The 14,746-nt window shown below is 41.5% G+C and overlaps 1 protein-coding gene and 1 long non-coding RNA gene across 3 annotated transcripts in view; one reads left to right on the forward strand and one right to left on the reverse strand.

Moving 5' to 3' along the window:
- The window catches only part of LOC144379856 (uncharacterized), a 41,663-nt gene extending 34,129 nt beyond the window's left edge, over positions 1–7,534 (reverse strand). Inside the window, exon 1 of the long non-coding RNA XR_013443342.1 lies at positions 7,387–7,534. This is a non-coding gene — a long non-coding RNA (uncharacterized LOC144379856). The remainder of the gene's footprint in view (positions 1–7,386) is intronic.
- Positions 1–14,746, forward strand: part of KLHL14 (kelch like family member 14) — a 93,995-nt gene that overhangs the window by 59,598 nt on the left and 19,651 nt on the right. For both annotated transcript variants that reach the window (XR_013443341.1, XM_078060461.1), the window contains exon 3: positions 13,451–13,540. Coding sequence is in view for 1 of the 2 variants with exons in the window: in XM_078060461.1 (XP_077916587.1) it covers positions 13,451–13,540 (90 nt within the window). In the remaining variant the exon portion in view is untranslated. The remainder of the gene's footprint in view (positions 1–13,450; positions 13,541–14,746) is intronic.

Genomic DNA, 14,746 nt, shown 5'->3' on the forward strand with positions numbered 1-14,746 from the left:
TAAGGAAAAGACTGAGCAGAAGGATCATTGTGAGTGTTCTGTGAAGACTAAGCCAAAAAGGAACAATAGTGAAAGCAGGGAGGCAGGGAGTTATTGGGAAGGTCCAGGGGAGAAAGAGAACTTATGGGACCACGTCAGCAGGAAGGCAGGGCTGCACTGCCCTCACATGTGACTCGAAACAAAATTTTGAAATCCTATCAGGATTCTTTCTCTGTAAGTCTCTTTTCTCCTCATTACACAAGCTCCTTTGTTCAGACCTTCTTCTCCACTGCCATAAGCAGCTCCAGGATCTGTAGTCAGAAAGAAAAGATTTCTTCTTGTCAGCTCCAGTACGAAAACCCCTCTGAAGGGACTGGCTGGGTCATGGGACCGTCTCTAGAGCAACCATTCACTGTGTCCAGTGCTGTGGTTGTGAGCCCAGCTTGGTGGTCCAGGGAGTGGGGTGCTCTAAGGATAGCTGGAAGGGCCAGCAAGATGAAAGAAGTTTGCATTTTCTAGTTTGTTTTAAAGACAAGGCAGGGCACCCTGTGAGGATGCAGAAGGATGTGATGGCTGGCGAGAGACAGAAGGTAGCACACGGCTACCTAAGCCAAGGCCCGGGGACTCCTTCCTTCTTTAGATTTCCTTGGCACAATGCTCCTACACCACTGCATTATCCCTTCCAAGTGGTCTCAAATATGTCTATTTAGTGTTTCAACTAGACTGTAAATTTTCGGAGGAAATTAAAAAGAGCCACAGTGTTAATTTCTTTGACAAATCCTCTGGCACCTCTGACAGGACGGAGTTGGCCACTAGTGGATTCCCAGGAGAGATTTACACGTTGATTCCAACCGGAGGAAATCTGGAACCCATGCCTCTCCAGCTAAAAGGGTTCTTCAGTAGTCCAGAAGCAATCTTGTCATAAGCACATACATCCATAATCAGTTTCTTGAAAGAGCTTCCCCTATATCGGGCCAACTAAAAACAAGTTGATTTTTTCCAACCACTGATTTTTCAAAACCTCTCTGTTGGATGTTGCATCTCTCTGTGGACCTCAGGACATTCTTAAAGCAGCCTCAGTTACACTGGGATGTTAAATCAAAACCTCATTCTCTCAATACACTAGCAGATTCTCTGTCTCCTATTGTATCAGAGATTTCCAAGACCACCCTTAGGTTCAGTGATTCACTAGAAGAACTAACAGGATCAACATATAGTTGTACTCACAGCTGATTTATTACAGTGAAAACATATAAAGCAAAATCAGCAAAGGGAAAAGGTGCATGAGGCAAAGTCTGGAGGAAACCAGGTGCAAGCTTCCAAGAGTCCTCTCCAGTGGAGTCCCACAGGACACAATTATTTCCTCCAGCCTCGAATTACACCAGCACCTGTGAAATGTTGTCGACCAGTGAAGCTCATTAGAGACTCAGTGCCCAAAGGTTTTATTCGAGGCTGGTCAGGTAGACATCCAAAATTCCATATTCCCAGAAGATAGGTGTTCAGCATACCACATTGTTTTTCAATTTGGGCACAACTAGCCACTCTTAGTTAAGGTAGTGGGAACAATCCTGAAATCTACATTCCCAGGCCTTTCTATGAATAACAGTCTCAGGCCTGCTGTGAGCCCTTTCCTGCACTGATGTTTCTGTGAGCGTGAGAAAGGCTGACCCGCCCTGGAGGAAAAGTCAGCCATCCTGGGTCATCTGGCTCCACCAAGGATAGATCTGGAGGGGAAGGCACAGAGAGAAAAGCTCTTATTTACCTAGTGTTTTTAGGACTTGGCTTTCAAGAGACAAATGCTATAAATCTGACTTTGTTTTTGATGAGCTGTCTTTACAGGTTCTATTCTAAACCTCTTTTTAAAGACTTTGCATCATACCATGGGCTATCCACCACATAGCTTCTATTAGGGTCACCTTGACCTGGCAATTCATATTCTTGGGTGGAGGATCCTCTTGTGGCTGTTCTAGCCAAGCAAGCTTCCCAAGCATCAGCTCAGCATGCGGGAAGGTACCAGGTACCATTGCCCCACCAAACCCAGAAATGTGGGCCACTTCTGCCCCAGCTCTCTCCTTCCACATTCCTATCACAGCCGGTTCCAACCAGCTTCTTGCCTTCACACTTCCCCTTGTGCGTGCCAAGCCCCAAGAGACAGAAACATCTGGCCCGAGAATCCTCCACCAGTTTTTGTCTTTGGGGTGTAGGTGGGAGGAGTGTTCTGTTCTCCTGCAGATGGAAAATGCCCAAGGCTCCAACAAATTCCCACAACACTCTCTTAAGGAAAAGTCCCCACTCACTAATAGTCTTCCACGTCATTGTATATACAGGTTAAATAGGGGTGTGCATGTGTGTGTGCGCATACGCATACTACCAGACAGAACAAGTTTAGGGGCCACTTTTAGCTAGTCCTGCACAGATGGCCTGGCATATATCTTTAGATTAGCTTCAGCTTTAGGGTCTCAGCCTAAATTCTAAGACAGGAAAAGTGCCAAATATTCATGCACATTCATAAATATATTTATAAGTAAATATCACTTAGCATTCAATGGCTGTCTAGTTTTGCCAGTAAAAAAAAATGGTGCCAAAAAACAAGAAAAGGCAACTTCAGTATTCATCATATTTCTCTACATGTTTCTCTCTTTAGATCTACACAGCTACAATTCTCCACTTTTTCCCAGCAACACGGATTTCAGAACTTTCTCAAGACGGCTCTAGGTGCCTTTCCATGGCAAATACCACCCAACGTGGGCTCATCTCCAAAGATAGTGGGCTGCACTTTAATTTCTTTTGTGTGTCGTAAGATATTGACTTAGGATAATCGTCACTGCTAGGCTCAACTGCCCTGGTATTTCCCAGATTTGACACACACATGAGTTTGTGTGAGTGGGCCCAGGCACACACCATGAAATGGTCATGGGAGGAATGTACAGCAAATCCTTCTGAATCTTTGCAGTGAAATATCCTTTGAAGTCAAATAAGTACAATAGCCTAATAACACACGGAAGCAACAAGAGCAAATGCGGGGAGGGGTGGCCTGAAAGGAACAGAAGTATTGCTCACGGTTCTGATAATCCTACCAACTGCTTCTAGAAATATCAGGTGACTCCACATGTTGGGAGAGATTTAATTAGAGCAGAGGCCATTACTGCTGGATTGTCTAAGGAGAGAGTGCTCCAGAGGGAGCCTGAGATGGGCAATAGGACAGCTGCCTAAAAAGACGGTATAGATAATGGTCCATCCCTTTTATTCGTTCCCACATTCCCCAAACACATTTCCTCTGGCCTCAACAAAACGATTAATATTGTAGTGTTATGATCATAATATTAAGAACATTTTGGAGATTAATTTTAACAATCAATTTTTATAAAGCAATCTAACAAAAATAATATCACAAGTGCTTAGTCCAAGTTCCGGCACATAGTAGGAGCTCAATAAATATTTGTAGAATCCATGTTCCTTTTGCTGCTGTGACAACCTGGAAAATGCTTTTTAGCCTTATGATTTAGCTTAAGCCTCTCTTTCTCCCTGAAGTTTTAGTCCTTTCCTCCCTGGTGCTTCTATTGCTCTTCTCCTCGAGCACTATGTATACTATTTCATTGTTTATATGTTCTCTTTCACTGTGAGATCTGGAATACAGAAATAGTGTCCCAGAGGGGCACCTGGGTGGCTCAGTCAGTTAAGCGTCTGCCTTCGGCTCAGGTCATGATCCCAGGGTCCTGGGATCAAGCCCTGCATCAGGCTCCCTGCTCAGTGGGAAGCCTGCTTCTCCCTCTCCCGCTCCCCCTGCTTGTGTTCCCTCTCTCGCTGTGTCTCTCTCTGTCAAATGAATAAATAAAATTTCAAAAAAAAATGGCATCCCAGAGTTTAGCACAATAACTACTAGTTCCTCAACACATGTTTTGGAATGAAATGAACAAATGAGTTAATAGACAAGTAATCCTTAAATGTACCTTTTGATATCTCGTGGGTTTTAATGTGAACCACTAGTGTTCACTGTCCAATATTGAGTTAATGGGACCTATATAAAAAAACTCTGTATAAATCCTCATTATATAGACCACACCCATTTCCTTCTTCCTGCCCTCAATAATTTGGGACAACTAGAGGGCCATCATCTAAGAGACTTTAAATTATTTAACGAACATATATGCTCCCTTGTTGCTGGACCATCCACAGTATAAATAGCCCTGGCTCCCTTGACCTTTATCAAGGGTCTTATTTTCACAGCTTTAAATAATATGTGCTGCTCTACTACTTTAATTCATTTAAAGAGTTTACTATTTTTTTTTTTAGTGAGGCTTTTTAGGTGTAGAATGAAAGGTGCAATTTCTCACTGCCCCAGAAAGATAAGGAAGCTAACAAGGAAAGAAGGGGCTTGTAGGAAGGGGCAAACATCAAAGCACCAGCGCGTTTCATCAACCTGTCCCTGAAAACACAATACTTTATAAAACAGAAAAAAACAAACAAACAAAAAATAGAACTAATCATTGCAAGAGACTGTAGTTTTTATTCCCAAAGATGTTTTACTTTCCAAAAGTGAAAATGAAACTATATTTAACTTCAAACTAACATGCCAGGAAGTATCCAAAATTAAGTAGTTAATATTATAATAACATAGTCATAATTTAGGAACATATTAGTAAAAATATTCTAATTAAAATAAAAATAAGACTTTGAAAGTCAGTTTTGTTTAAATAGATAACAGAAGTCCTATTTGAAGTCCCCTTGGCTTTGCTGATTGTGCTTCCCCAAGTAAAGTGCTCAGAGGTAAAACTGTAAATCAACAAGGATTTATTGAAAGCCTTTGACCTTGGCACATTGAGGTCCATAATAGTTCCTGAAGAAATATGTCACAGTTTTTAAGGAACTTTCAAACCTCCTTCGTTTAAAACATATGTATCACTTGCAGGGTGGTATCTCTCCTAGAAGTCATAGAATCTGAACTTCTTCCCTTTCTTCCTTCAATCCCTCCCTCCTTCACATCTAATGGGACCCATTCTATTTTGCACACGTTCCAAAGAAGTAAACTCCACAGTCTCTCTTAGCTATCATCCACTCATTCATGCTACTGATGTTTATTGATTCACTAATATTTCTTTTTTTTTTTAGATTTTATTTATTTATTTGAGAGACAGTGTGTGTGAGCAGGGGGAGGGGCAGAGGGAGAGGGAGAAGCAGACTCTCCGCTGAGCAGAGAGCCCAACGTGGGGCTCGATCCCAGGACCTAGAGATCATGACCTGAACTGAAGGCAGATGCCTAACCGACTGAGCCACCCAGGTGCCCCAATTCACTAATATTTCTAATTAACGTATTAGGAATAAAAGCTCAAGCTAATGCCAGAGTCTGTCCCAGCGCTATGTATTGGGCACCGTGCTAGGCATAAAGCTATAAAGATGACACAGTCCAGCCTAAAGGAGCTCACAGGTCCTTCAGTGGTAACAAACATAAGACAGGCAATTTTAATAAACTGTCATGATTTGGCAAGTGTACAATAAAGCATGAATTTAGTACCATAGTTGCACAAAAGACGAAGTATCAAAGCAATACTCATTGTCAGGAAAACTCTCCCTTAGATACAATTTTGAACCATAAGAGAGAAACAAGCTCTCTCGGTTCATGCACAGTGTCCAAAACCTAATACACATGCACTTTTTTCAGATTTATGTATCATGAATTCACTTCAATAATTTTGTCTTCAGTGGGACTATGGGAACCTGGCTTAATGTATGCAGGACAAGTTGGGGATGAGGGAGAAAGTGTCGGTAACCTTTTGGTTAATTCAGAACTTCAGCCAACTCATCACTGGATTCAGACGATGTAAATTTCTCACGGGGCTTAATTTTCCAGACTAATTGTCCTTAGTGATCAAGTCATCCCCAAATATACAAACTACTATTGGTAGTTTGCAGAGATAGTACAATCCAAATATGACAGGAAAAAAAGGTAATAGAGCCTTTTCTGTGGATTATTTATTCAACAGTATCTATCAAGCCCCTGCTTCATGTAAAATGTTTTATTAATACATCTGTTTCTACCTCCAGGGAATCATTGGCCAAGTTGCTAAGTCTTTGAAGAAAGACTAGAGGGTAGTATTAAACCACATAGTAATTTTTTAATTATTTATGTTTCTCAATTACACTTACTATAAAGTTGAAGAAATTGTTTTTAAAAATTCCTCTATGATCCTATGGCAAGGAATACTCACCAATATTATTAAAGTGGGGCATCTTTCTTTCAGGTTATGTTTGTTTTCAACAACATGTAAATGCTATTTGAATTTGCTTCAATGAGTAAATATTTCACAAATATACATTCTAGCAACATCATGCTTCCAAAATATCGTTTTTATTTTGCCAGTCTAGATAACTCCATAGAAAGAACACTTCAAAAACAGAAATCACATAATTATAGGAAACATAAATTCTGATATCACGAAACTGAAAACCCAACAGAAAAAATATATGAAAGATTTTGGGGCACCTGGCTGGCTCAGTCACTAGAGCATGAGACTCTTGATCTTGGGGTTGTAAGTTCAAGCCCCACATTGGATGTAGAGATTACTTAAAAATAAAATCTTTTTAAAAAAAGAACGATAGATAGACTTGAAATTCATGAAAAGACGCTCAACCTCTAGCATAATTCAATATATGCCCATTTACATTTTAACTTGCTCCCAATTGTTCACCTACCATATTGGCAAAGACAGAAATGTAAAAAGGGGTGCAGTGTAACAATATCCAACAAAATCTAAAATGCAGCCATCCTTTGGCCCAGAAATTTCCCTTGGAGGAATCAGTCCTACAGATGAACCCCCGTGTGTGCGCATTGGGTGCCTCCAGGGACACAACAGAGCACCGTTGGTAGCAACAGCCTTCCACAGATGTCCCTTCTGTCCATCCCTAGCTTTGCTTCCTGATCAGGCGTCCATCATCTCCATCCAGACCACAAGAGGGGTGCTCTACCTAGTCTCCCTCTTTCCCCTCCCTCCCTCCCCCCATCTACAGGAGCCAGAGTAATGTTTTGTTTTGTTTTGTTTTTTAAGATTTTTTATTTATTTATTTGAGAGAGAGAGAATGAAAGAGAGCACATAAGAGGGGGGAGGGTCAGAGGGAGAAGCAGACTCCCTGCCGAGCAGGGAGCCCGATGTGGGACTCGATCCAGGGACTCCAAGATCATGACCTGAGCCGAAGGCAGTCGCCCAACCAACTAAGCCACCCAGGCGCCCCCAGAGTAATGTTTTTAAAACAGAGATCGGATTACATCATTCAGCAGCTTAAAACCCCTCCAATGCCTTCCCATCATGCCAAGCATGAAATCCACTCCACTCACCTTGGCCTGTGAAGACCCATCTACCCAGCCTCAGCCTGCCTCCTGGCTTCATCCCACGACTCTTTGGCCTTACTTACCTTCAGAGTTCCAGACACAGAGACCTCTCTGGGCTTCTCAGGCACACCCGGTTCATTTGTGCTTCAGGGTCTCTTTGCGTGGACTCCTTGCCCTCGTTTTATAACAGTGCCCCCCTCTAGCCCTTCAAGCTCTCTCTTAAATGCCATTCCCTGGCCACCCCAGCTACAGCAATAACCAGGCGCTCACTCTGTAACACATCATCCCATTTTCTTTCTCCTTACATCATGTATTTTCATTTGGCTGTGTTCCTGTTCATTACGTATTTGTTTACATACTTCTCTCCCCTGTAATGTAAGCTCTGTGAGAGCTTAGTTCCCTGCCGCATTGTCAGCAACCAGAAAAGTGTCTGCACATAATGGGTGTTGAATAAATGCTTGTTGAATGAATTAAGAATGGAATACATGATAGGATCCCCATCAAAGAGAACACCGTGCAGCCGTTTAAAAAAAAAAAATGCAGTGGTGGACAATCCAAGTGTTGTCTTCTGACCAAGCCTGCACCCTCACACCTGACCTGCCCGTGGTCGGACCACCTAGACCTCATCTCAGATCTCTCTGTTCTGGTCTTCTTGCCATTCTCGATTCATTCCACGCCTGTGCCTCAAGGTCTTTGTGCTTGTCATTCCCGCACCTTTTCCCCTGCATGGTTCCCTGGCTCACCTCAGTCAGCTTGAGAGGACTCAAAAGTCTGCTCACAAATGCCTTCCCTAACCACTAGCGACATTCCCCCCACCCCCGTCACTCTCTCTCTTCTGACCCTCCTGTACTTTTCTTCATTGCACCTGTCATTTGAAACAAAAGCGCCTACTTACTTGTGCACACGTGTACTATGGGCTTCCCCTGACTGGAACGTTCCTTGATGCTCTTTTCCGCCATGACCTCCCCAGCAGGTAGAACACTGCCCGGCATAGAGTAGCAGCTGAACAAATATTTGACTGGCGGAGAAAGAGTAAATGAATGCATGCTTGAGCGCAAAAAAAACAACAAGGTACTAAACAGTATGCCCATAGTTATGCTGTAGCCATTTGTATTAAAGGAAATGACTCCTATATATAAACTCTCTGAAAGGGAAATCCAAGAACATACTAACAGTGACAGCCTCTATGATAGGAACTAAAAAGCTGAGGCGCAGGGATAGAAGGAAAACTTACTGGTCCTGCATATCCTTACTTTTAATACGATTTCATTTTTACCACGGGCATTAATTTTTTTAAAAAAATTAAGAATTATCTCATATTTGACAGTTTTGCAAGCTTATGTGTTTGAAGCCAATAGAAAATCAAGGCCCTCATAAGCATTACAGCAAAATGATAAGCAGTCAACAACCATTTATTTAGCAATCCTATAAACTTAGCATAGCCCTATTCAATCTCTTTGGATGTTCATGAAAATGTGTGGTTAGGAAAGATACCTATACTTTCTGCTGGAAGAGATATATATTCCTTAGGCATATATGGGAGGAAACAGGGTAATGTGGATCTCTAACAGGATAAGACTTTACATAAATACAACAAGCCCCCTGCACGTTTCATATGTCAGGAAAAGCGCCTCTATACCCAAGATGCTTTGAATCTGCTTACAAGGTCGAAATATGACCTCAGTGTTTTTTTAAAAAAATAAAAACTCTCCACCAATAGACTCTACCCATCCTTAACTGGCTGACTATTCAGTGTTTTTCTGAACACTGGCTTCGTCAAACAACCATACCTTACTTTAAGAAAACTAACTATTTGAATACCTGGATTTATTTAAAAAAAAAATAGAGGAGTGTCCACTTGCTCTAATTAAAGATTCCTTTCAATATGAAAATAATAAACTTTTAAAATATGATTCAATACAAAAAATTACACAGAAATTTCAGGAGCACCATCATTGAACACACAGGTACTCAGTAATTACTTGCTGGTTGGATGAGCATACCTATTGAAAATCAGTAGAGTGAAATGGACAAGAGTGTGGGTTGGGATCCAGTTTTCCCTGTGTTCGGGTTCTCTCTCTGCCGTTCATTAGCTGAGTATGACCTTCAACAAGTGACTTAACCTCTCAAGGCCTCAGTGTGCCTTATCAAGATAAAACAAATGAGTAATGCTTCCCTTGAAGTTCGTTGTATTAAATGAAAGATATAGGTAAATAAAACATTGGTACATTTTATCACGTATTGCATTTTATCATGTATTATAATATCAGATATGATTTCATTTACTAATTTCTGCTTGCCTGAATGGAAGCAAATGAATGGCAAGAATAAAACACAAGTGTTGTTATATTTTCGGAGATACAATATAGAAAACTATACACGGATATAATTACGTATTTAATTTCTCTATCTCTATCTATAGCACCCGAACAGTATCTGGCACATGGTAAATGTTTGGTAAATGGTGGTTAGTAGTATGAAAAGGAACACGAAACACTCTGAAGGTTTGACTCTCCTTTGTCATATCCACGAAGTCCAATTTTGTATGTAACACTCTAGGACACTTTACTGCGCTGGTACAGGGAGGGGGTAAAAGACTTTGTGTAACTGAGATTTTTTTTGTGTGGCCTTAAACTTAGGAGAAAACAATTAACAGGTATATAAGTAAATTGGGCCGCTTATAACAATTGCTAACATCTCTTGAGTGTGTGATGATTAGTCATTCTGCAGAGTAAATACTGTGACTTAATATCCTGTCCAAGTTTATTTTATAGTGTTACTTGCTTCCCACTTTCTTAATTAAAAATACTAAATGTAAATGTTTTATTTAACGTCCTAGACTAGAATAGAGTATCAGGTGTTTGGGGCGGGAAAGGGAAACATGGTACAAATTGCTTCTGATTCAGAGACTACATGAATGTGTTCCCTTAGGTGACCAAAGGTTTCTTCTTTTTCAGTTTTCTGGCTTCCCTGCCCCCCACCCCAGCCTTTCCTTCTGGCACTTCTAGTTTGTTTAGTAAAGTTTAGAATTCTCACAAAGGGCCTTATAAACACGTGTTATGAGATTTTAAATCTGATTTGAAAGTGCCTCTTTCCTACTCCCTCTGAGTAAAGTGACCTTTTTAAATGGAGGGAAGTGGGTTTAGATGACAGTCATGATAAATGCGGTCATGTTCACTCAATAAAATAAGGCCCAGTGCATTTGAGGATAAATCAGTGAAATGTACAGCCCCACCTGTCTGTCTCCATCATTCATTTCCACTGTCACTTTCACAGTGGCTGATGGATCACAGTTGCTGTAAAATTAGACAGCCTTTAATCTCATTTCATCCTGATTAGCTTCTCTTTACCCTTTCCCTCTAACTCACTGACTGACACGCTAAAAACTCGCACTGGGCTATATATGAACACGAGTACAAACTTCTCCTCCAATACCTGCCTGTGAGGGCAAGGCCGGCGTCCACCTCTCAAGAATGCTGGAAAGGGTCAGGCATGTATCCCTTGTTATTTAAAAGGTAATCAATACGTGCAGTACCCAGTGCCATTTTAGACAGATGTGTGCTCTCGCTCACTGCCCTATTTATTTTGCTTTGCTTCAGGTTTAATCAGAAGTCAAATTAGGTCTTTTGCAAAACTCGAACATTGATTTAATATAGATTTTTTCTAATAAATTTGGAACGTTTCACATTCAGAATAATTTCAAAGAGTTATTTGTGTGTATTTATAGCCTCTCGATTCATGGTGATAATTTAGAAAAGACAGTAATTCAGGAATGAGAATACTAGAATACTCAGCCAAGAAATATAGCACAGAAGGTTTAAAAACAAGAGTAAAAAATGGGAATGCCTTCAAGTAGCCTTTATATTAGGACTTCAAAGAGCTTCTCTCTTATTTCGAAGGTTTGGATAGTTTAGGGCAATAGTTTCATTTGTTTGCATAAAGCATAACAATAGGGGTAATCAAATGAAAAAGAGGCTTAAGAATAAATCATGTATTATTTCCTTCACTTAATTTCTGCTTGCCTGAATGGGAGCAAATAAATGGCAAGAACAAAACGCAAGTGTTGTTATATTTTCAGAGATTGCGCTTTATGATCAAACTGGACCTCTAGTTAAAAAGATGCTAATACAGGTTTTCATTACCTATAAGGTTTGGGCACTGAGCTGACCAAAAATTTAAATATCCAAAGAGTGGAAGTCATAACGTAAGTTGGTTACAGCCTCTATTCCTGTGCTCGCACCCCATGTGAGTAGATGCATGCAGATGATAATCAACACTGTGAGCTTACACTGCCCAGACGACATGATGATGAACTGGGTAGCACCAGACTGCTCACAATATACACAATATACATCACGTATGAGTAGCATAGATTTCCGTTTGCTATTTTGGAACTAGGATCATAATCTAAACAATGATAATTAATTTTTTTTTAATGTTCAAAACCTATTCCATCTTAGTTGGTCGGCGAACCCAACATATATTCTGCCCCACTGGATTCTGAGAAGCTGTATGGTATCTCTGCAGAGCCGTGTGGTTAAAAGCATTTTCCAAAGAGATAACCGAGGGTTAAGGGGCAAAAGGACATCCCCAGGATGATTCCCTAAGTCAGTGACCTAATTAATGGACCACACACAAATCCACGGACCACACAAATCCACATCCAATTTCCACATTATCACAGAAATCAGGGATTTCTGTACCAAGGCCTTCTGGCACTATAGATATAAGTTCAAAAACAATGAATATTCATAGTAAAAAATAAATAACTAATAAAATAACCCAAACTCCTAAAATCCTTTAGTAAGAAGCTTAAATGATCTGATTTGCTCTTTCAGAAGCTATGTTATAGATTTCAAAGCTATTCGTTGTATTTACATATCTTAGCCAGCATAAGTGCATTCTGAGAAAAATAAAAGGTAGGAAAAACAAAATGAAATGAGAGATATATATCATCCAAAATAAGTTGGCCATAAGATAGGCTCTCTCTCTTTCGGCATTGGCAAAAGAGCACAAAGAGCTGGCCCTGACTCATATTGATTTCCCACTGCACTGGTTTCTTAAGTGCTCTGTTGATCCGTGTCAAGCAATAAGTTCCCTGCCTGAACATGCACATCACCTCCCCATTTGTCCTCACCTAGATTTAAGGTGCCCATATGATGAGCTGAACAAGGACATCATTTTTCCTACTGGTGTCACTGGGTCCAAACCACCGCATGTGATATGATAACTAATTCTGTGTGAGTTTACATTTGCCATATGATATGATAATAGCAGAGACCAGCACTGCACTGCACTGCACATGGGGTGACAGGGCTGTCCTAGTCTCACACTGTGCGTGTCCCCGAAAGAAAATGTAAATGAGAACAGACAAATACAGAGAAACCTGGCTTTGGTGGGTTTCTAAAGAACACGCCCTCCTCGCAACCACCACACTGGGGCCGGGGGGGGGGGGGACGAGACCAAGGGAATGGATGTTTGTGATGTTCCTGACGGTTTTTATCTTTGTTCCAGAAGAGCTCCTAAGCAGATAGATAGGAAACGTGTGAGTGTGCTGCTAATGATATTGTACAGGAGATTAAGCGTATACATTTGGAGAAGGCATTAAATCAGCAGGACCTTAATTTAAAAACTTAAAACTGTATGGAAATTCAGCTTGCTCATTGCTGTGGAATAGAAAGCTCCCAAGCACCCCGAGTCTGTTTATGGAAAGATTGCCAGCAAACCAAGTTTGGGCAGAGCATCTTCATGGCTCCAAGTGTATGCAGGGTTATTTCTTCCAAGCAGTAACCCCCAGCCCTGACCATTTGGGAGGATCCATCATTGCTTTAGAATGCGATCCCCATCATCAGGCAGGTGAGGAGAACTTAAGAATCGAAAGCAGCATGACAGGTTGTCCTTGACTAATTTGCGGAATAATATTATGTAAAATTAGTCAAAAGGGGTTGGGTTTGAGATTGCTGGGAACACACGGCTGAGCCACTGTGGATGGGTGGGTGCCCCGCTCTGCTGCTTATGCTCTCTTCTTCCTTCCGACTTACTCTCACATGTTATGCCCTTTGGTGGAAGCAAATAACCAGGGAGCCAAAGTATCAAGTCCTAAGGTGAAGAATTTCACGCGTCTTTTTCTTCCCCCCTCAATTCCAGTTATGCCGTACAACAGTGCCCACCACTGCGTTGTGGAGGTAGAAAACTTCTTGTTTGTGCTGGGTGGAGAGGACCAATGGAACCCCAATGGTAACTATTGAACTCAACAAGTATGTGTGTTGTGGAAGGCGCCGCCGGGAGCAGCCCGTTTCGTAATTACTGTGGAAAATGTATGTCTGTGCGCAGGGACAAATGAAACAGTCGGTAAATTGGGCTGACAATTGGAGGCAGGGTCAACCATTGAGCCGGCAGAGGACGCACGCAGCAGAGCATTCGCTCATTGACTGTCTGGGGATTTGGCTTCGCAGTGATGCCCCAGCCCCTCTCCTTATCCATCCCCTGAGGAATGCCACGAGCATAAGCACAGACTCCCTAGAGGCAGGTAGCAAGCTGCAGCTATTAAGAATCCTCACCACCTTCCCCACCACTTTTCTCCCATTTTATCAGTACAATAAGGCAGTTTCCATAAATAAGCTTTATCTGCGGTCACAACTCATATGCCCAGTTGAAGTTCCTTTGCAGCTTTTGTTGAGACCCAGTCGGGGGGCTGCACCTTTTGCAAGGGCTCCTTTCGAAGACTATCCACCACCTTCCCTGTTGATGTGATTACTTCAGAAATTTATCGCAAAGAGAAATTGAACATTTTAACACACTTCCCAAGCCAACACGGGGAGAACACTGTGCCTTGCAGAATACGCAAAATTATCAAGATATTTTTGGAGCGCTTGCACATGAAGGAGGACTTGCGGTTGTAGCCTTCTGTGTAACAGAGATCATTACGACCGAGAAACCATAAAACAGCTTGCAGGTACACATTTTTACTTGAAAACCCCAGAACATCCAAGCGAAATTACATATACTGCATATATTTTATTGTGAATCCTCTCTTTCAGCATCTGCACCAAGGCAAATTATAGAAAATTGTTACATCTGTTCACTCTAGAAAATCTTCCAGGAAAACAACCCAGGCCAACCTCCAAGAACACTTCTTTGAGGAGAGCAGGACGTTCTTTCTCAAAACCTGCAGCTTTGTTGGTTCCAATCCTTGAGCGTTCCAAAGTGGACAGTTCCTGAGCTTTGTGAGAAACAGGTTTAGAACAGGAACAAAAGGGATAGTTAATATGTCTCCTCTAATTTACCTTTGCAGTGACAGACTTGATGTGTCCCCAAAAAATGCTGGCAGATGTACAATCCACTGTAAGCTCCCCATTTACTGCTTAACCTATTCTCCCTCCAAAGTGATCTGAACTGAATAGAGCCTTTGTAAGTGAACAGGGCACAGCCATCAGGTTTATC

The sequence above is a fragment of the Halichoerus grypus genome, chromosome 13 (genome assembly GCF_964656455.1).
Source record: "Halichoerus grypus chromosome 13, mHalGry1.hap1.1, whole genome shotgun sequence".
Lineage (NCBI taxonomy): Eukaryota > Metazoa > Chordata > Mammalia > Carnivora > Phocidae > Halichoerus > Halichoerus grypus.